At 40.1% G+C, this 22,414-nt stretch overlaps 1 protein-coding gene across 1 annotated transcript in view; it reads left to right on the plus strand.

Moving 5' to 3' along the window:
• Nucleotides 1-22,414, plus strand: part of LOC148999466 (alpha/beta-Hydrolases superfamily protein) — a 56,725-nt gene that overhangs the window by 28,902 nt on the left and 5,409 nt on the right. The window contains exons 5-10 of the mRNA XM_089141125.1: nucleotides 12,153-12,196; nucleotides 14,395-14,493; nucleotides 14,798-14,855; nucleotides 14,983-15,035; nucleotides 15,210-15,311; nucleotides 17,206-17,271. Coding sequence (XP_088997251.1) covers nucleotides 12,153-12,196; nucleotides 14,395-14,493; nucleotides 14,798-14,855; nucleotides 14,983-15,035; nucleotides 15,210-15,311; nucleotides 17,206-17,271 — 422 coding nt within the window. The remainder of the gene's footprint in view (nucleotides 1-12,152; nucleotides 12,197-14,394; nucleotides 14,494-14,797; nucleotides 14,856-14,982; nucleotides 15,036-15,209; nucleotides 15,312-17,205; nucleotides 17,272-22,414) is intronic.

A 22,414-nucleotide genomic window follows, 5' to 3' on the forward strand; every position in this document is an offset into this window, starting at 1 on the left:
AACCGGGGGGAGGGGAGAGGAAGAAATCCTAGCTGAAACATCAAAATAAATAGCATTCCAAATGGAATCGATAGAGCGGGATTTGGAGTTCCAGCGCCTGAGATTACGCTCCCACCATAGATGGTGGACTGTGGCACCAAAGACGAGCTTGCCAATACGATCACAAATAGAGGTACCTGCGAATTTGCTCATAATCCAATACCAGTCACGGGTAAACCCAAATGAGCGACGGGAACGGGGCCAAATAGAACTCAGGGCTTTCCTCCACAGGGCACTAGATAAAGGGCAAGTAAAGAACAAATGCTCAGTGTCCTCAATACCATTCCAACAAAGGATACACTTTGGGTTCACGGGGATGTGGCGGGAAATAAGGAAAGACTGGGTTGGTAGGGCTAGGTTTAAGGCTCTCCAAAGAGTGAGAGAATGTTTGGGAATGTGGCCTTTAAACCATACTAGGGGTGGCCATGGAGGGGGGGAGGGGAGGGGGAGCGAAGGAGGTTCCAGGCCGAAGCCGAGGTAAAGGATTTGGTAGTGGGGGACCAAATGATAGTATCATGAAGGAGGGGGTAAATAGGGGGGAGGGAACTCCAAACTTGCGTGAGACTATGATGCGGGGAAGTAACCCAAGAACCATTGGAGATAAACTCCGAAAGCAAGGTGGATTAATTCGGGTTTCATAGACTATGCGGGGGGGAAAGAGCGAGAGGAGAATACCCATCGGATGCCACGGATCTTGCCAGAAAGAGGTGGAGGAGCCAGAGGAGATGTGGGTGGTGATGGCGGAAAGAGCCTGGGGACGGAGAAGGAGGAGCTTCCTCCAAGTCCAAGAGGGATAAGAGGGGCAAGAGATAGTCCAGAATGAGTTGGATTTGAGAAGGTATGAGTGAACCCAATTGACCCAAATAGAATTATCCTTGGTGATGATTTTCCAAATGAGTTTAAGCAAAGCAACGGCGTTGACATCTTGAATCCTACGAATTCCTAGGCCCCCTTCAGATTTGGGCCGACAAACCTTGGACCAGCTTATGGGGCGAAGGAAGCGGGATGAATCCTGGCCCTTCCAGAGGAAAGCACAGAAGAGAGATCATAGCAGATGAGATGGCTTTAGGGATCGGGAAAATGCCACACCAGTAAAGGTAAGAAGATTGGAGCACAGATCGGATGAGCTCAACCCTACCAGCAAAGGAGAGAAGCCGGCTTTTCCAAAGTTGGAGACTTTTGCGGATGTTATCCAACATAGGGGAGCAGTGATGACGAGTAAGCCTACCCGGGATGAGAGGGAGACCAAGGTAGATAACAGGGAAGGAACTTGGCTTGAACCTAGAAATATTCAGGAGGGTCGAACGATGGGGCTCTAAGACTCCAGACAGAAAGAGAGAAGATTTATCAATGTTGACTTTTAGGCCAGATAAAGACTCAAAGAAGGAGAGAGTAGAGGTGATAGTGGAGATGGATCTGGGGTCAGCTTTAGAGAAGATCATGAGATCATCGGCGAAAGCAAGATGAGTCAAATTGATGGCTTTACACTTAGGAATGGGAGAAATCAGGAGTTGATTAGTCTTGGCTTGAAGAAGACGGGATAGAACCTCCAAAGCCAGGGAGAAGAGAAAGGGAGAGAGGGGACAGCCTTGGCGGATACCAACACTAGAGGGAAAAAATCCCGCTGGCGAGCCATTAGTAATGATAGAAAAGAAAGGGGTGGAAATGCAAATCTCGATCCAGTGGATAAAAGAAGGGGGGAATCTCATGGCTAACAGAACATCACTAATAAAATTCCAGCGAATAGAGTCAAAAGCTTTGTGGAGATCAACTTTGAGGAGAGCTGCAGGGGAGTGGGATGCTCTGTCAAACCCCCTGACAATCTCAGCACAAAGAAGGATATTGTCCGCGATGCTAAGACCGGAAATGAAAGCGGACTGGTTTGAAATAACCAGGTTAGGCATAATCTTTTTGAGCCGATTCACTAGGATTTTAGAGATGAACTTGTATAAGAGATTACAGAGGGAGATGGGGCGAAAATCAAGAAGGGAGGAGGCGCCAGCCATTTTGGGGATGAGACAAAGAAAAGTTTGGTTGACAGAAGAGAGCTGAGAGGGATTGAGGAAGAAACTGCGGATAGCCATAATAAGATCATCCTCAATGAGGTTCCAAGCACTGGAGTAAAACCCCATACTAAAACCATCAGGGCCAGGGGCACGATTTGGTTTGTGGGAATGAATGGCTTGAAGAATTTCATCATGGGATGGAATGGAGAAGAGAGAGGGGAGAGCTTGATGGCTAACAAATTTGTTAATCAAGCCAGGGGGCAGAGGGGGCGCGGAGGGAGAGAAGAGCGAGGAGGAGAAAGGAGATTGGAGAAGAAGGAGACAACCTCAGCTTTGATCTCCGGAGGGTCGAGAATCCAAGATCCATTGCTAGAGAGGAGAGCTGGAATAGAATTATAGTTATTTCTTGCTTTGAGGGAACGGTGGAAGAAAGCCGAATTGGAGTCTCCGAGTTGGAGCCATTTAATCCTAGCCTTTTGGCGGAGAAAGTTCTCTTCAATAGAGACCAATGAGGAAAGTTCAGAAGAGAGAAGTCTCTCACTATCCACAAGCGAAGGATTGAGGGGGTCAATTTGGAGATTGGCCTGGATTTGCAAGAGATGAGAGTGGCAATCAAAAACCCTAGAGGGGATGTTTCCAAACGTGGAGAGGTTCCAACAACGGAGAGCATCCTTGGTATTCCTAAGCCGACGGGCAAAGCTAATGAGGGGAAGGGAGTGGCAATGAACGGGCTTCTCCCAAGCTTCCTTGACCGTGTCGAGGAAAGATGGGTTGGAGGTCCACATATCAAAGAATTTGAATGGTTTGGGACCGAAGGAAGAGAGGGAGAAGATATGGACTAGGCAGGGAGAATGATTTGAGAGGCCCGTAGGGGAGAAGGAAGCGTGGGAGTCAGGGAAGGAGGAGAGCCATTGATGGTTGACAAGGAAGCGGTCAAGCTTCGAAGCAATCCTATCCATACCAATCCTATGGTTATGCCAAGAAAGAGAGTGGCCCGATCATCGGAGATCAGTGATACAAGAATCATCAAGACAGGAATTGAAATCCTCAACCGCTAAAGGGTTAGGCCGGCGACCATCCACTCGCTCATGAGAGTAATGAACAATATTAAAATCCCCCGCCACACCCCAAGAGTGATTTACGAGAGCGGAGGAAAGAGAACGAATGGAGTCCCATAGAGGGGCACGCTCAGCAGCCCGATTGAACCCGTAGACAATGGTGAGGAAGAGGTTGGAATTGAAATTAGGATGGGACAAGGAGAGATGCATGAATTGGGGAGAAGAGTCGATGAGGGTTATATTGAGAGAGGAGGGGTTCCAGAGAATCCAGATTCTACCATTGGAACAATGGGAATAGTTGGAGAGGAAGGACCAGGAAGGGGCTAAGAAACTGGCAATCCGATAGGAGTTCTCAACTTGGACATGAGTTGCTTTGATAAATGATAAGCTATGTGAAAGTTGATTGCGGTGGTACGGCCACATTCAATGGAGGCCTTTAAATGCCCCTATATGGAGAAGTGATTTAATTCAGAACAAGGAATTAGAAGAACTAGGGGCAGACCTAAGATAACCTTAGGAGAAGTGGTGAGAAAGGATAGCTTAGGCCTTGTATACTTGTATCTACCATGGCCTCAAATAGAGCTGATTGGAGGGTAAGGATCCATTTGGTTGACCCATTTATTTAGGAAAAGGCCTGTTGATGTTGCTGGTTTATATATTTCTAAATCATGGACTATAGTTTTGGAAGAAGAATATATTATTTTCCCTGTTGGAATTCTCGCTTTGGTGTACTGTATCTTCTTTTGCTGTTTATTTTCAACTTCTTTGTGGCTGCTTGCATTTTTTTTAGTTACTCACACTTCAAAAGGTAGGACAAAGTTAACAAAGATCAGTGAGTGAAGCTGACAATAATGCTAATGAAACCTGGTTTTAGCATTTGGGTAGATTGGTTACACTCTGGCTTATAGTTGTCAAGGCATTGCCAAGGTGCCGCTTAGCATCCAGGATGATTTGTAGTAACCTAGGTAGCTACCACCTTATTGTAGGGCACCTTGTGCTGGTTTGATTGGTATTTTGCCAAGTTATGGTACTTACTAATGCCGAATATTATTCAAATAAATGGTTTTACTTAGGATATTGTTCACTTCATTGATAAGAAAATATCCCCTATTTGAAGCAAATAAAAATAGTTTGAAAACATTCAAAAAGGATAAAAACTCAACCCACAACTTTGATTTATGTTAGAAAAGAGAGGGGAGGGGGATGTACACTTAGACCGCGTAGCAGTCTCAACACCGCCTTGGTGGGTGCCTTGGATTTCCTTGGTTCCATGGCAACTATGTTCTGGCTTACATCGAAATGACTCTATGTGAACAGTTTCTGCCTCTTCCGATGCTTCTTGGGCCTGATGCAAGATTTTAGCTTGCTGCTTTCTAGTATGCGATCAAACCCTTTTATTGGAGATAGAACTGGCACCTTCTAGGAGTTATGTTCATTTAGTCAGCCCTAGAACCATTCATAATTTGGGGCTTCCTAAGACTGCTTTGGTGGCAGATACTTTAGACCTAGCTGATTTTAACCCCCCCCCCTCTCCAACCGCTTAGTGCTGAACCAAATATGGAATTATCTAGAAGACCCTTTGGGTGGTAACTGCGTTAGTGGGTTGACAAACTCCTCTGGCACACTGCTAAAGCTGTTTGGAGTCTCATTCAAACATTTCAACCTACTGCTGATGGTAGAGGTATGAAGAAGCTCATCAATAGTGATACTTTTAGTCTTTCTCGAGCGTACACTTGGTCATTTAAATTCTGGAAACTTGTGGCTGAGATTCTGAAAGTCAACCTAGAAGGGTTGGGGGGGGGGGGGGTGAATAGGTTGAAACTTGAGAATAGTGCTTCTCCCTTCAAATAATTAAAAGTTACAGATTTAAAGGAAATTGAGCAAGTAGACAAGACACAAGAATTTATAGTAGTTTGATTCAACTAAATCTATGTTCACTTCCTTCGTGCATCTTAAGAAGGAATTCATTAGTGTTTTCACTTTCAATATAGTGGGTGGGGACACACCTCTTACAAGATCCTTAATTTCATGCAAGAGCACCCTATAGAATTGTTGCTTCTTGGCAAGAGTACCTAGTTACAAATAAATTCAAATAAGAACAAATATCAAATTTCACCACTTACAAAACTTTAAGGGTGGCACCTCCATTGAAATGAATGAGAAAGCCTCTACCAAACGAAGATCAACCTTGAGATCTACACCTTAACCTTTTCTCACTAGGGGGAATGGATCATTAAAAGGATTTGGATATTAGGGAGGCTAAAAGTTTATAAAGACTGCACAACAATGATGGCTTTTTGCTCCTTGGGGTTCGTGCTAAAGGACCTATATATACCCCAAAGGTTGGTCCGAATTGGGTTCCAATAGATATGAAACGGCCATATTTTTTAACAATTGGTGACCTTGGGCATCTCCCAGTCGACCTATACATTCTAACCATTGGGAAATAGTTGTTATAATATAACTGACTCAACCACTCAAATGCCGATCAACCTGTTCCATCAACCTCAAGCTTAGCACTCAAACAGTCGACTAGGAGTTCTAAATGTTCATAGCGTTAGCTCACCGGAATGCAAACAATCGGTTAGGCTTCATAGCCAACTTGTCGACTTGGACACAATCCTTTTGCAATTCAAGGAACAAATTTCGGTCAAAACTGGAATTTTGACTTTGCAAAAAGGCCGAAATTCCTATGTACCGAAACTGGACACTTTTTTCTTGAAAATTGTAACTTCAATTTTGGGTCTCATATGGACTCAAAATGATTTGGATTCTTACATACTACCTATTTTAAGCATAATAAACATTATAGAACTACTAGTTTACCAAAAAAACCAATGAAAATGTAACATCCAAGTAGATACTACATATAAGAAGTGAGAATGTTACCAAATACCAATTACAAGTCTACTTTATTCCATGTCTCCCTCTTTCGTCTGCACTCCATACAAATGACAATATAAGTCCCATGATGTTTGCCCCATATAGTTGTCGATGTAGTCAGCAATTGCTGCTCTGTACGTGGCCTCATCCACATGCCTAAGATTTCCTAACGGTGGGAAGTTGTGAATTTTCGAATAAGGAACTAGCTCAATTGCATATGGAAAGGTTGGTGGTGGCTATGGTATATAGAGTGGAAGATCTGCTCAACAAATAAAGGAGCACCTTGGCTGTCAGCATAAAGTCCGTACTAATAATAAGGTTCCAGTGGCTGACTCCGATAGGTGACAGTGGGAGGGACACCATAACCTTCATAAGCTCCATAACCATAAGGCTCCAGTAGTGGCTGACCCTGAGTTTGATAGCCAGGAGGGACACCATATGGTCAATAACGATAAGCTCCATAAGTCGACCCAGTAGAACCAATACTCTCCACAACAATATCATATGAAGACTCTGCACAGCCTATGCCACTGGATCCTCTGGAGGTGGAGTCCCTAGAATCATGAATGCTCATCGATCTCATAGATCCCACCAAACTCTCGGCATCAGCAAAACAGGAGGACCTATATGATGGCGTGTCCTCTATGCTATAGTCGTGTTGTTTCCCCTTCCCCTTCCCCTTCCTCGAATATGTAAAGGAAATATTTTGGCCTAGAGATGCAGCTCTAGTATGGTCTGAATCTTGTGTCGCGTGGGTGAATTGACTCTTGTTTGTGAATCTCAGTGGTTGTCCTCCTCGTTGGCTCTCATTTACTACTGGTGGTGGTTTGTCCCTAGGATCAGCTGAATCCTGATCACAAGGTCCAACACCCTCCTCATCCCCTCCATCATCATCATCGTCATTGTCATCATCATCACCATCGTCGTCATTGCCGAAGGCCTGAGTCACGTCATCCTCAATGTCGGACCAGACAATCAAATCCTCACTCTGGGTGGATGCACTAGGGTTTGGCACGAAGGGACGGGCAGGCGCTGCATGTGCACTCCCCTCCTGGGCCATGAAGTCCTCCACATCAGCCCCCATCTCCTTTGTAATCTTTCATTTTGTCTACTAGGACAACCTCCCTCATCTAGCAATGGCTCTCCACTGTCCTTAATCCAGTCAACTACTGAGTTATCATCATCATCCATCTCAAATATGTCGACCAACTCGATATTGTTACTCTCTCTTCCATCTCCTGTCTAATAATATGATCTTCCTTGAGTTTCATATATAATGTATGTAGACAAGGTCCTCTAGACACTTCACACCCAATCGGTTGCGCTTCTTTGAGTGAATGAGGCTGAAGGTGCTCCAAATTTCGCTTACAACCAGTGGCAGAACATGTCTGGGAGAGCACTTTGCTTGCAATTGCACTCAAGTGGGGTGAGTCATGTCCAAATTGCAACCACCACTCAGCTGCAACAAACATAGACTCCAAGTCATTTCAATCATGGTAGAAGATCTCTCTCTTGAGAGAGATCTTGCCATCTTGAAAAAGAGAGATCTCGATCATCTCGGTGAGATCTCAGTCAAGATATACAATTTTTTGGCGTAAACTCGGTGGCCCATCTCGGTGGGTTTTAGGGTCCCAATTGGGTTGAAACTTGGTATTTAACTTATTTAAGGCCTTTTGAACACGTTGGTGGCCTTGGATTTGTCAGAAACAACCCTATGTATGATTTCTAAGTCTATTCATAGTGTGAAACCGAAATGTAGCAGGATTAGGGAATGCAATGTTATACAACATGTAATATAGAACCTTTAAGGCATATAAATGAAAAGCAAGTATATCAAATGCATCAACTAACTTAAATGTTATCAAAATTCCATCCATATGAGTATCACAATCTCAATTTTCACGAATAAAATAATTATACAACCATTAGAAGTTCTATATAAGTCATTAAATTATAAATTCATAAGACAAGTAGAGAATGATTGATCTTCCTTGTTGTAGATGTGCTAAGAGTAGTTGCAAGTGAAAATTCAGCCAAAATCCACAAAAAAAGGCAAAAATTGAGAGTTTCAGCAAGACACAGATATGGCGAGATATCCTAACTCTTTGCTCTAGACCTCCATCTCGTCTCGCCAAGGTGAAAAAACGAGATATCTCGCGAGATCTCCCACCATGATTTCAATACTTAAATAACTAAATTAAAGATAGAATATAATAATTAAATATATAATGAAATAAATGAATGAACTTACCCCTAGGGGCGGATTCCTGTCTCGATATGGCCATGAAACGACCGAAGCTCCCAGTGGCATCCCTAAATGCCTTTATCTAATATATAAAGAGAAAAAACAATAACTAGTTATTAGGTTAATGACTTAGTATAAAACTATGAATGTGAATATCAAATGATTCAAATCACTATCTCACCTACATAAGGATGATTGCTTGTTTAGATGGATCCGGTTCAAACTTTTGCACTACAGTTTGGACGGCATCCGTCAAATCTTGCCTCATCCCAAGATTGTCCTTGTAATGATACTTGGGATTTAAATAGTATGATGTGTAGGAAAAAGTATGTCATAAAAGGGTATAGTTAATGCTTAGTAGTGTGATAACATAATGAAAATTAAATTGAATACTAGACTTAACAACTCACCGGCCTTATGCAGTGGATGCTACAACATAGACTGCCATCTAACTTGGATGATTTCGAGGACTTTCTTGTTGCCGTGTGGGTGGACCTGAGCATCTTGCTACTTCATCCTCTCTACTGTAGCAAATATGTGTGGTAGAGTAGGTTTTCTCTGCTAATATACCATCTTCAACACATGCACCACATGCTCAAGCATCTTCACCACTATCCTCACATTATGCTAGAAAGCCTCATCAAATATGGTCAACTATTCTCCCCTTCCTCCCAGAGATGAAGAACCCTCCCAACCAAACCATTGCTCTGATGCAAACATGCTCCTAAGGCCAATCTTCCTACTCTCAAAGTTTTGCATCCAATTAGTAGCAAATCTGGTTACGCCTGGCCTCACTAAGTCACCCTGACACTTGTCCCTCATCATCTTTAATGCATATGTGTGGTTATAGATGAAGGTGCTAACTTGTCGGGTTGGCTCCACGGTCTTCTTCACAAGCTTGACCTTTCCGATGTTCTTTAGCATTAAGTCGATGTAGTGAGCAGCAGCATATGGAGTTCAAAAGAGCTTATATCTGTTCATCCATTAAGGCATCATTACAAAGTCATAAAGTGTACATGTAATATAAATATATGTATTTAAAAATGAAAATAATACTATATGTTTTGATACCTGGAGCTTTCCTGCATCTTCAACCCAGCTTTCTTGTAGTTGGAGCCATTATTAGTTACAATTTGGATCACATTTTCCTCTCCAACCTCCTTCACCACTTGTTTTAATAATTTATAAATATATTTTGCATCCTTCTTATCACTGGATGCATCTACTAACTTGAGGAACACTGTCCTCCCATCACAATTCAACATGAAATTGATAATGGACTGTCTAGTGGGACCAATCCAACCATCAGCCATCACAATCACTCCATAATGAGCCCACATGGGCTTTAATCCATTAATATACTCATTTAAGTCCTCCTTATGCTTAGGCAAATAGACATTATATCTCTTATATGGAGTGGGTCACTGTACACCACTCCCAGCCTTACCTATCTCCTCAATCATATCCCTATAGTAGGGCCCTTGGGCTGTATGTGCTGGAATGCTATGGTAATAAGCCCATTTGGAGAAAGCCATCCCCACTTTTTCCTTCACACTCCCCTATAAGTGCTTCAACTTTCTTTACTTATGCTAAGGCCTCACAAATAGGGCCGGATCATTTCGAAGAATCTCCAAATCCGGATCTGTAGGATGTGCTGATGAAACTCGACCCCTTATAGGGGCCCGTGGGATATCCTGGCCTCAACACTCGACTCCTCCTCATAGGGACTTGGGAGCTGCCTGTGCCTCCCATACGTGCTGGCTCTCTAGAGGACCCACAACCCAGAGACCTCTGTTGCCTCCTCATGTCATCAACCCTCTGTTGCTCACTACTCATCATCATCGCCCTCCTGATTTGTTCGGCCTTTGGTTCAGGGTCACATCCATACTCTCCTGGCTCATCTAGACCATAATCCTCGGGATTTGGAAGGTCATCTAAGCATGCATCCTTAGACTCCTCCCTCTGTGTTCTCTTCTCTTTCCTCTTTTGCTTTCTCCCAACTAATATATGAGGCCATTGCCTTCTTGACCTCTACGGACACCTTTTGGCACCCTACTACATCCCTGTTTCCACCAGCTAGATGCACCTTCAGTCTAGTGGCCCCACCTCCTCCTATTTGTTTCTTGCAGTAATTACACCTGCTATTCCTCCTATCAGCTGTCAGTGGCCTCCCGTGTTGCTAAGCTATGTCTGACATCTTTGAAAGAGAGTGTTTGATACAGAAATACATACTAAGTATCTTGAAATGCTCCACAATATGCTCCAAAAATTACATACATGCTTCTAATAATAACCTCCTATTTTTAAATATAAATTTAAATAAATAAATAAATAAATAAATAATTTAAAAATATATAAAATACACACTATCTATCTTAAAAAGCTCCACAACATGCTCCAAAAATTGCGTATATGCATCCACTAATACTCTCCTATTTTTAAATTTAAAATAGAAATTAATTAGTTTTTTTAATCTTTAAATATTTTTTAATTATTTAAATAAATATTAAATACAGTAAAATTAAATAATTAATAGAAAAAAATTGATTCAACACCATCACAGCAATATGGTGTCTTAACTCTCACATACGTTAATTTGAAGCTCATACATCTAGTATACATAGACATTTTTAGCAATATACATAATTTACTAAATAATTTTTAATAACAGAAAAATAAAAAAATAGTAGGAAGAATAAAAATTTAATTTTGATGCTACAAATTCATAGATCAACACTCTAAAGTAGACATACTTAAATTTGGAAGCAATCCAAGAAGATTTAAGGCACAAACAAAACAAAAATAAAAAAATGAGGAAATTGGTTACTTACCTTGCAAGATTTGAGAAAATGCACAAATGGAGGGGCAAATCTAGTGTTTGAATGAGATGGAGTTGTAGAAATTAGGTGAAAGAGGGATGAAAGCAAGAGAAATAAAAAAAAAGTATAAAAGAGGGTTGAAATGTTTGAGGCGATCAAAATGGTCGAAAATGACGATAGGTCGAAAAACAGCCCGATAATGGACATTTTATAACTTACCATTGTGTTGTTTCGGCTTGATACAATATCGGTCGATATTTCGTATTGTATCGACTGAAATTCCGGTCGATACAATACGATATGGGACACTTTTCGTATCTATCCTTGTATTTCGTTTCGATTTGGAAAAGTGCAGACATTTCGACTGAAATTTCGTTAATTTCGGTTGAATTTTGTTCCATGTTGCAATTTAGGGTTTTCCAAAAACATTTGGGAATTCCTTTTATGGCCCTAGGGACTGACCAAATAGTTCTCTTTGCCCATGTGATTGGTTCCCTAAAATGCCTAACTTGAAATTTTCGTTATTTACATGTGCCTCTTTCCAAAATTGTATTCATGGACTTCAAAGAAAGTCTTCACTTCAGTCTTGAGTCATCAGCATGTGTTTACAGTGGGGAAGTCCAATCCTTGATATCTACACCTTGAGTTCTTGAGATCTTTTTATAGCCTTTGGACTACTTTTGTGCAATGTATGCTCTTTCCATGGATTGTGTGTTGTGCATGAGTATGCCTATCTTTGATCACAAAAGTAGATGGTTAGCTCACAGTTCTGTGTGTTTGTTATCATCAAAAAGGGTAGTTGAGTCAATTCCCCAAACAATACCCTAAGAGCAGTTAGGTTGAGTCCTTAACGGTATCTTGCTGCATGAATAAATTTTCTCAAGATTTATGTAGCTCAGGTTTTAAAATAGTCTTCCCAAACATTGTTGCTGATCCATGCCTGAGCTATTGTTTTTTCTGTCTCAAGGATGATAATGATAAAAGAATTTACCTCCTGTTGGTACAGCTAGCTTGTTCTTCGCTTTTTGCAATTTGATTATCTAACTTGATTTTGCTTGGATGACTTTCCAGCTGCTTTATAATATTATGTGCTTAAATGCAGGATCTTTTGCTCGGAGGTTGGCGCAAGAGTTTCCCACATGGCAGGTAGTTGACAGTTAATTTTAGAGGTTTTTCTTTTCTGTCATAAATTTCTTCAGTAATTTTTCTATTCCGTGGATGGAAGTTGCAAAAGTCTGAATGTTGCAATTTTCTCTAAAAGTTTAGGACGATCTTTCACAATTCAAGCATGTCTTAGCTGTTTGCTGGTGACCATATCCTTTGCAATCCTTATGGTCTTTTAACAGTTTCATGACTTTGCAAAGGGATATGGGTGGTTAGGGAATCAACATGGGAGCTTACTTTACAGCCAATAGATATTCACCATCTTACAGAAGGGACAGCCATTTTATTCTAAGGGCGTTGAAAATTTTGACCGTCACTAATATGGTATCATGGAATATGCAATAGATGGCTGGGGGCATTTTGATGTAGAGAGGTGGTGATATGAATCCAATTCTAGGGTTAGGGTTTCTTGAGAAGATACCCTAGAATTTTAGGATTTGCCCAGAATCCAGCAAATAGGGGTAAAAATATTACGGAATGCCTGGGATTGGTAGAAAGAAAGATAACTAATTTTTGGATTGTGGAGAAGATGGATATGGACTGAAGGGAAAAGTATGGGAAGAATCTTGAAAACCCCTCTTGAATTCCTTTTTCTGCTTTGCTTTTCTTTGCTTTGCTTTTCTTCCTATTCTTCTTTCTTCTTCTCCCCCTTTTTTTCCTGAGATCTTTTTTCTTTTTTCCCACCAAAAACAGAGTACAGACAGAGGAGTTTGGGGGACTCGCAGGGGCTGAGATGGTTATGGGAGGGGTCTAGGGGAATTGTAGGAGGTTGGGTAGGGTGGCTAGGGTTCTGAAACAGCAAGGGGGAGTGGCTGTGATGCCTGTGGGGGTTGGGGGAGGGGTGTTCTGACTTGTGCAGAACAGGGAAGGAGCAGTATTAAGTTGCATGGGCTTGGGAAGGGGAGGGGAAGGGGCTACTGCTGATGCAAGGGGATGGGTGGGAGGGGGCTGCGATGGGGTGGGTGTGTTCTCTAGAGGGTATGTGAGAGAGAAAACGGGAAGGGGAAGGTTTCGGCTGAGCGAGGACGCAGAGGAGGCAGGGGTAGGGGATGGGGGCTGCTGTACTTGTGTGCTTGCTGCGCTTAAAGAAGATGACTTAGAATGCCTTGAAACTGCTGTAAATAATGCTAGAAATGTGATCCTTGAACACCCTTAATTTATAACTATGGTACCCTGAACTAGGAAAGTATGATCCTTAATCTATTTTATTCAATGACCGGACTTTAGTGTTACAAAGAAACAATAAACAGGCTTACTTATAGCCTACTAAAAGACTCTTAACACTAAGTGAGATTTCTCAACAAACTAGCATCCCCCCACATAATTTGGACTCTTGAATTGGAATTAAAAAAAGACATGCTTAAAATTGAACTTTAAGTTATCTCAAACTCTAATAAGCAGATGCCTGTATTCTATTTTAATTAAAACTCTACTGGCATGTGTGCTAGAGATTTAAAAAACCCATGGACTCAATAACTGACTCAAAACAAACTCTAATTAAAAGAAAACTCCTAAAAGATAAGAACCCTCCTAAAAGATAGGAACCCTCTTAACCCTCTTAACCCTCTTAACCCTCTTATTTTATCTACAACTTAACAAACTCAAACTGGACTTCCTAACTGATTGAAACTCTTCAGAAAATAAAGATTTGAATTCTGAAAATAAAAGCCACCTGCTACATTAGGGCTAAAGTGACCAAAATACCCCTTGTAGAGGGTTCAGCCAGCTTGCTTGGGTGGACCTTGGGGCCCACTTTATGGTTTGGTCAGGGGGGGATCACTGTGTTCACATCAGGTGGAGCCTTGTAGTCGTCGTTAGAATTTATGCAAGTCATGATTCCATGCGACGAAATTAGGAGGTTTCACCTAACATGATCTTGCTGATTTAGCTTACAAAACCCCCTATTTTTCTTCAGAAGCACAAAAGTAAATGTTGACTGTCTTGTGGATTACGTTTTTTGGCACTTCCTGATTTCTAAGTTGAACTCTTTCTTTTTTTTCTTTTTCCTTTTTAAACACAAGCAACTAGGATTATAGGATCTCTATGCTTTCATTTTTTTATTTATTATTATTTATATATATATTTCTATTACTTTTATGCTTTCAAGTTTGATTTCTTACATTTATTGATTATTATACTTGGAGAAACATAATGTATTTTTCATGGATTCATTAATGCAGTTTCTGTTGGTAGACTTGCGTTGTCATGGTGATTCAACATCCATTAAAAAGAGAGGCCCCCATACTGTTGGCTCAACTGCTCTTGATGTGTTGAAGCTTGTACGTAATTAACTATTAGCAGTAATACCTTGGCATGCATGTTTTTCTGTATGTGCTCTGGATTCTCTTGGGGCAATACACGACTGCAATGATCTCAAACTTAGGAATTGGTTGGTTATACAGAATTTCTTGCCATCTGGGAATTATGGAAGATACTGAATACTCACTGTTTACAAACGGGACCCAGTTTTTATTTTTATGACAAGTTTAGTCTTTGTTGATCCTTTGGGCTCTGAATTTATCTAATTATCATTTCAGTTTGTTTAGATGTGCTGTATGACTTATGTATTTTGGTGTGGAACAGGTTGCTAGTCTTAGAGTAACACCTCGAGTTTTAATCGGCCACAGTTTTGGAGGCAAAGGTATGTACTTACTGCTAGCTGACTTAAATCCAATTTCAGTTAATGGATCAGCAAAATTGATGGTCAATTATCACACTTTTAAGAGATCAGAGAAAGAGTCTTAGGTGCTTGCCGATAATTTATGCAGTTGCGTTAAGCATGGTTGAACAAGCTGCAAAGCCTCTTGCAAGACCAGTCAGGGTAAGTTGAAAGACCCTGCATCACATGGCTATGTCTTGCTTCAAAGAGATAATGATAATGACCATGGGATCATGGATGTTGCATTTTGCTGTTTTATTTGTTTCTTTCTTTTGCTCTTTTTGTTTTGGCTTTTTTTTTGATTTTGATATCTGATGTCTGAACCTTTTCCCAAAGGTCTGGGTGTTAGATGCAACCCCTGGAAAAGTTCGTGCTGGTGGAGATAAGGAAGATCATCCTGCTGAATTAATAGCTTTCCTAAGCAGGTTGCCAAAGCAGGTGAACCTTTTTTCATAAGTTAATTTTTGTTTTCAAACTTCTTAGTAAAACTCTCTTATTATAATGAATCATCTTTTCATATGTGGATATCTCTGCCTCTTTACTTGAAAAAATTAATGTAATAGCTTTTTCCAAGTAACTAATGGTTTCATACCCTTACTCATTGAATTTTTGGTTTCAGTTTATACCTATTGATCTTGAAATACTTTTAGTATCATATCCAAAGCAATATTAATCTACCAGATAGGATATGGATGTTTTGGACTGTAAACAAGGTTTAATATTGCCTTCAGATCTTGAAATACTTCTTATATCAGATGGAAACAAGGTATAAATTGCCTTTTATATCTTGAAATGCTTTTTATACAAGTTCCAAAGCAATAATAATTTACTACATGGGATACGAATGGTTAAACTATTAAAAAAGAATTAAAATTTTGGTGTTGGAATGGCTTTTTCCACCTGAACGGTTAGGTTCAAACATTCTATTTTGTTCTGTTTTCAATTTGGTTCTCCTATTTGTCTCTAGTCTTCGTAGGCTGTCCTTTTAAGTTCTGGTATTACCCAGTGCTGCTAAAATATGAGATGGTGGAAGAAAAACTTATGCTTTGATAAGTGATAACACGTTGTCACACCTCATCCAAACTGCTTGGTTTAGGATATGATTGGTATGCTAGACCAGCATATCACACGGTCCAAGTTCACATAGTTTTGGGCCATAGCTCAGATCCACACCATTGATCTCAAATGTCAATGGCATATTAGAGAGTAGTTAATCTTTAGTGGTGGAAAGAAGAATCATATTATATTAATTAAATAAAATAACAAGTTAACAACCATAATATTTTAAGATGGAAACATAGAGCTGCACAAGAGAAAGAGAATCACATAGCTACACACTCACTTTGAGCAACCCAATCAACTTTCTAATTTCATATCCATCTTTATTGTTGGGTACATGCAAGTGTAATATAGCCATATAGGTTGGCTCTCTATCATGTTTGTACACAGTCTACTCAAAGCAAACCTTGATAATAAAAAAGAAATAGGGAATTGAGTTTTAAAACCTGGATGTAACAACTATTTGAGTGCGAATGCATCAAAAGCAGTCTTGTCAATTACATGTTAGGGCCTGATCTTAAGTTACCATACACATTCACTCCTTTGTTAAGTTTAATTTTTTTTATTCTTTTTCTCTTATTTTAAATTCTAGGAAAGGCACAGTATCTCCAAATATGATTACTAGTCAATCCCTGTTCCTGCTTACCTTTACCAATTGGATCTTAAATTTCCCAATTATAGAATTGCAATTATATTCTTACACTGATTCTTGCATATGACTGGGCCCCGAATTGGGGTTTTGGAACTTAGGGGTTGCTTTAGCTCGCAGGACAACTTTTGCAAGTTTACATATCTCGAGCAAGTTTGTCTGAATTGAGTTTTATCAGTTTTATTTTATTTTATTTTTGGTTGATGATTTAAAAATGAAGCTTGAACTTATTCCAGGAAGCCATTTTGGAATACCATATGTTGACAATATCTAATTAAGTAATTATAGTTGATTTTAATAAGTCTGAGTTGTGCTATTGCAGTTACCCTATTGAGGACAAGTATGGTTAACAGTTATTTAACTTGGATATGTTATTCTGTTGTTGCTATTACTTTGAGTATCCTATAAATGGGTTTACTCTGTCTTGAGTGTCTTCTTTATTATTTAATGTACTACTTGTGCAGCTTCACTTGTAGATCTTCCCTTAACTTTATGTGTTCTCGGATTGCAATATCTGATTTTGTCATTTATTATTTTTAAATAATGTTGTTTGAGCAACTTATTTTTTAAGTTATGTACTTCAGTTTGTTATATGGTTGTCTAATTTGTTCCACTTCGAGGCAGGTTTCATCAAGGCGGGCTATTGTGGATGCCCTTGTTCAGGAGGGTTTCTCTTTAGATGTGGCACAGGTATTTAACCAACTGCTTTCTTTGTTATCTATATCTTAATAACATGCTTTATATCCTCCTAGACGAATCCAAAAACTCATGATCAGATATTGTTTTGAAATTATTTGGGCATTATTTTCTTAGAATCATATGTAGAGTGAAGGGAAAGGCTGCGTACATTTGGACCCTCCCTATATCCATGGTTCAGGAATTCACTGTTGCCAACCATCCCATTGAGCCAAAAAACTGAGATCTTAGTGAGTTAGGAGATTTTTTTCCTCCCAATTCAATGGCTTAGATCAATGAATTATAAGGGTCTTTTGGGGCTAGGACTTTCTGTCCAGCCTATTTTATGCCTTCTAAACATTGTAGTGGCCTCAGATTGATTAAACAACAACTATATACATGAGTTCCATTTTGAACCCGAGTTTGAAGTTGCTATGCTAGAGAAGTCAAGGTGCACACTTACAATGCCTAGTGTAGACATTATATACTTAATATATGAGTACAGTCAAACTATAATATATTATGCTTACATGTGTCATCATCAATGATCAAATTAAGGCATTCACAGAATGGACATAAAATTCCGATTTACTGCGATCTGGTGGAGATATTAGCTAGCTCTTGCCAAGATTTGGTCAAAATATATTGAAGATATGACCAAGGTAGCTAAGATATTATCAAGATATTTGAGTCTTTTGAGATATACTCATATATATGAGATATAACCAAGATCTTAGCCAGATTTGCTAATTTTTCATCTCATCAATTGTCTTGTCTTGCCAAGCTGAAAAAGCGAGATATCTTATGAGATCTTGTGAGTTCTCGAACCATGGACATTCATTACTTAATGTGGGAGTCTTGTGCATTGGGTACTGCTTTTTCCCTCTTTTATTTATTTATTTATTTTTTTGTACTGTATTCCAGTTCATAAAAACGGTCCTATTTGGAATTTTTCACCATCTTAATGGTTTCTCCATTTCAAGAACCATGATAATGAAGCTTTGTTGGACTCCCCATGACACCGTATTTAATCACCCACACATTTACTGTATTCGCTTGTCATAAGAAATCTGGATTCTATAACCAGCTAACAGTAGGAAGATTGAAGAAGAGAAAGCAAGAGAGAAGAGAAGGAAGAAGTGAAGAGAATTGGGAAGACGGAGAGTTGTGCAAGATGTAATAACTCTCCTTGAGTTGCTTTATTTTTAGATCTGGGATAATCTCCTTGAGTTGCGCAAGTAAGGCTTTATTTTGAAGAACTGGTTCCCTGAAGCCCAATCCCCCTCTTTCCTTTGATCGACACAGTCGAGTCCACGATATCCAATGAGTTTTCTTTTTTCCTTCAACCTCCCCCCAAAAGAAGTCAGACATTGAATTTCTCAACTTATCATGGATAGAAGAGGGAATTGAAAAGTGTGCTGCTGTAAATGAAGGTAATGAACTCACCACAGATTTTATAAGTGTTTCTCTACCTGCTTGAGATAAGAAACTGAACTTCCATCCTTGAATCCTTTTAGTTGATTTCTCTGCTAAATCCATAAAGATGTCTTTCTTAGAAGCTCCAAAATCCATAGGAAGCTTGAGATATTTCAATGGGCCAGCGCCATATTTCACTTTCAAGACTCTCGAAAACCACCTCATAATCCAGTTGGGAGAATTAGGACTGAAGGTGAGGCTTGATTTAGCCAAATTAATTTCTTGCCCTGAGGCAGTAGAGGTCCAAACAGTCCTTTAGACAAGTAATTTCAGATAACTTGGCCTCAACAAAAAATAAATAATCGTTAGCAAACAGTAAATGGGAAATAGGAGGTGTCCGATTTTGCACCCTCACACCATGCACCAACCTTTCCCTTTCAGCTGCACCAATTATAGGACTGAGGACCTGTGAACACAAAATGAAAATTAAAGGAGACAGCGGCTCACCCTGGTGAATACCCGGAGAGGGATTAAACTTTCCACTCTCAATACCGTTTACAAGTAAAGTATAGGAAACCGATTTGATGAGGGTCATCACTAAGTTTACCCATTTCCCACAAAAGCCCAACTTTGCAAGAGAAGCCTCTACAAAGGACCATTCCAAGTAATCATAAGCCTTCCTCATATCTAATTTCATTACCAACAGTTTCTTTTTTCCTTCTTTTTGTTTCAGATATAATGAAATAATTCATGGGCAATGAAAAATTGTCAGAAATGAGATGGTTAGGTACAACAACAAATTGGGTAAGTGAGATGATGTTATTGAGATGGGATTTTAGCCTTTCCACCATAATTTTTGAAACAATTTTCACCACCACACTACAAAGGCTTATGGGGCGAAATTGGTCCGATAATTTAGGGCATATATAGGTACAGTTCAGTTCCTCAGATAAAACACCAAACTGGTAGAAATTGGTAACAAACTGGATGATATCATCCTTCACTATAGACCAAGCCTTCTGAAAGAATAATGGAGGATACCCATCGGGGCCAGGTGATTTTAAAAGCCCATAGTTTTCAAGTTGGACAGAATTGCCCCAGGGCTAGGTGTATTACATAAAAAATTGTTTACCTCATTAGTAACAACCGTATGCACTGAGTTCATTGCTTGCCTTAGAGCGGAAGAGCCTCCAAATTAACTCCATGTGAGGTAAGAGCTTCCTTAAAGTTTTCTAGTAGAACTTGTCTCAGCTGCACCTCCGAAGTGGTCCACCTTCCCTCAGAATCTTTAAGTCTATCAAAGTATCAATGCAGTTTCTATGCCTCCTACAGATGGTAGTAGAGTGAAAGAATTTGGAATTTTATCCCCCACTTTGTAACCAGGAAATACTAGATTTTTGATGCCATAGAATTTCTTCCCGTAGGAGCTCTTCCTTCAAAAGACCAATGACTTTCTTTTCTTCTTCCACCGAATATGAAGTATCATCTTTACATTGAATATCTTGTAATTGGTTTTTTTAATTCAGCAATATTCACTTGAATTCTACCAAATACACTAGAATTCCATTGCTTAAGAGCATACTTGCAGTTTTCACCTTTCTGTTTGATGGGATGATAGTTCCGGTCTACCCTTGGTAATTTCCAAGACTCTTCAATAACTTCCAAACATTGTGGGTGTTGGAACCAAGCAGCTTCAAAATGAAAGGGACGTAAGCTAGATGGAGGTTTACCACAGGTTTCAATACATAACGGGTTATGATCTGAATAGGCAATAGATTTTACCACACCCTTGCATTCTCAAAAGCAATTCTCCATTCAACATTAATGAGGGCCCGATCTAATTTAATTTGAATATTGTCCCCGCCACCTTTGCGGTTGTTCCAAGTATAGAAGCAACCTTTAAGTCTCCAATTCCAGAAAACGATAGTTGAAAATCATATCTTTGAAATTCTGAGAGTTCTTCTCACCTTTTTTGACCCCTCCAGATTTTTCATGCCACTTGAGGTAAGAATTTTAGTCCCCTACACATAACCAAGGCAAGTTGCGAGTAGCTCCAATCTAGGTAATTTGATCCCATACTTCCTGGCGTTTCTCCTTCAGAGGATCTCTATATACACATGTTAGGAAAAAATTGTCATTCTGTGATGCGATCTGAAGATCAATAACCCTGTTGTTGGAGCTCAATATCCTCACCTAAATATTATTTTTCCACAAAATAGATAAACCTCCAGAGGCTTCTACTGAATCCACCAAAAAAACTCTATCGTAATTTAACTTCCTCTTGATTTGATCCATCCTAATGCCATTGATCCATCCTAATGCCATTGCTTTTCGTTTCTATTAGAATCATTAAGTCAGGCTTCTCAGACTTGGAGAAATTCTTAAGAGCTCAAATTGCCCCAGGGTTCCCCAGACCATATGACAATTCCAGCTAATGATTTTCATTGTTCCCTGTGGGACGGCTACCCAGTCACCACTGGTCTAGACGCTAAAAAAGGCATCTCGCCATTAAACGTTTCAACAATGCTGTCAACTTTCCCTTGATCCATCAACTTCTTGTTGAGTCTTGGTTTCTTTCCTTTGGGTATAGGCTTTGAAGGACCTGAGATACCGAGGGCCGTTTTGGTTTTGGGAGACTGTCGTTGACGTTGAGAAAGAGAGGTTAAGGGATTGCCAGTGATAGGAGGCTGAGGTTCCATAGGTTGGGTAGGGTTATAAGATATTATGGGCAGGGATAGGTTTGTTATTTGATTGATAGGACAGGATGAATTTGGTTCAGGGTTAAGGGGAGAGGTGCGCGGATTTCCGGTTCGGCCGGAGCTAGATTAATGGTTGAGGGCGTAAAGTCACGTGATGGTTCAAGAGGGGTTGGAGCAATATTATAGTTGGCCATATGTTGGAGGAGGGACAAAACAGCTGGTGAGTGTTCAGGGCAACGGTTTAGGCAGTCCTGAATAGGTGAGGGGAGTGGCATGGACAAAGTGGAACCTGAAGGGACAAGGTCTAGTAACGGATGATTAGGTTCGGACATTGCTGATTTTGTTGGGACAGTAAGTTAGATGAGGTTGAATTCATGGGAGAAAAGACAGGAGCCAAATTGATTCTCAGATCAAGGGAATTAATTGAAAAGGTGGGAATATCATGTACGTCAACCCATAAAGCTGACACTTGCGTACATGCGTTGTTTTTCCTAGCAGCTGTACCCAACATCGTGTTTGTCTACTACACATCTCTGCCATCTGGCCTTTGCCTGCTATTGTTAGACTGCGTACGAGAGTGCATTGTTCCCAGCGGACCTCCTACAGGTGAATGAGATGCCCTAATACTGGAATCTGCAGCGGGGTTAACACTACCAAAGTCGGACTCATAATGGGGAACCGGAATCTTGGTATCCTCAATCAGAGTTGCACACTGTTGTAGATGGATATCAGGAGCGGGACTTCTAATATCTGAAGGACACTTTGGTAACAGTAGCTTTGTACATCTCATGGAACTATTGCAACCATGGTCTCAGTAATGCTGTTGAAACAACTCAAATTTCCTCTTGCATCGCCGATCCTCATGGCCAAGCATGGCACATAAACAACAAAACAAAGGAAGTTTCTCATACTTTATGAACACCATTGCTGGATTTCCCAATTGCCCAACAATGTTAATAGTTGCCCTCAGTGGTTTGAGAATTTTCACCTGAACACTTGCCCTGATATAACACACTCTGTGACCAAATTTTTGGCCCTCAATC

Source organism: Hakea prostrata, unplaced genomic scaffold (genome assembly GCF_041222555.1).
Source record: "Hakea prostrata isolate BN-2017 unplaced genomic scaffold, UWA_Hpros_2 contig_4, whole genome shotgun sequence".
Lineage (NCBI taxonomy): Eukaryota > Viridiplantae > Streptophyta > Magnoliopsida > Proteales > Proteaceae > Hakea > Hakea prostrata.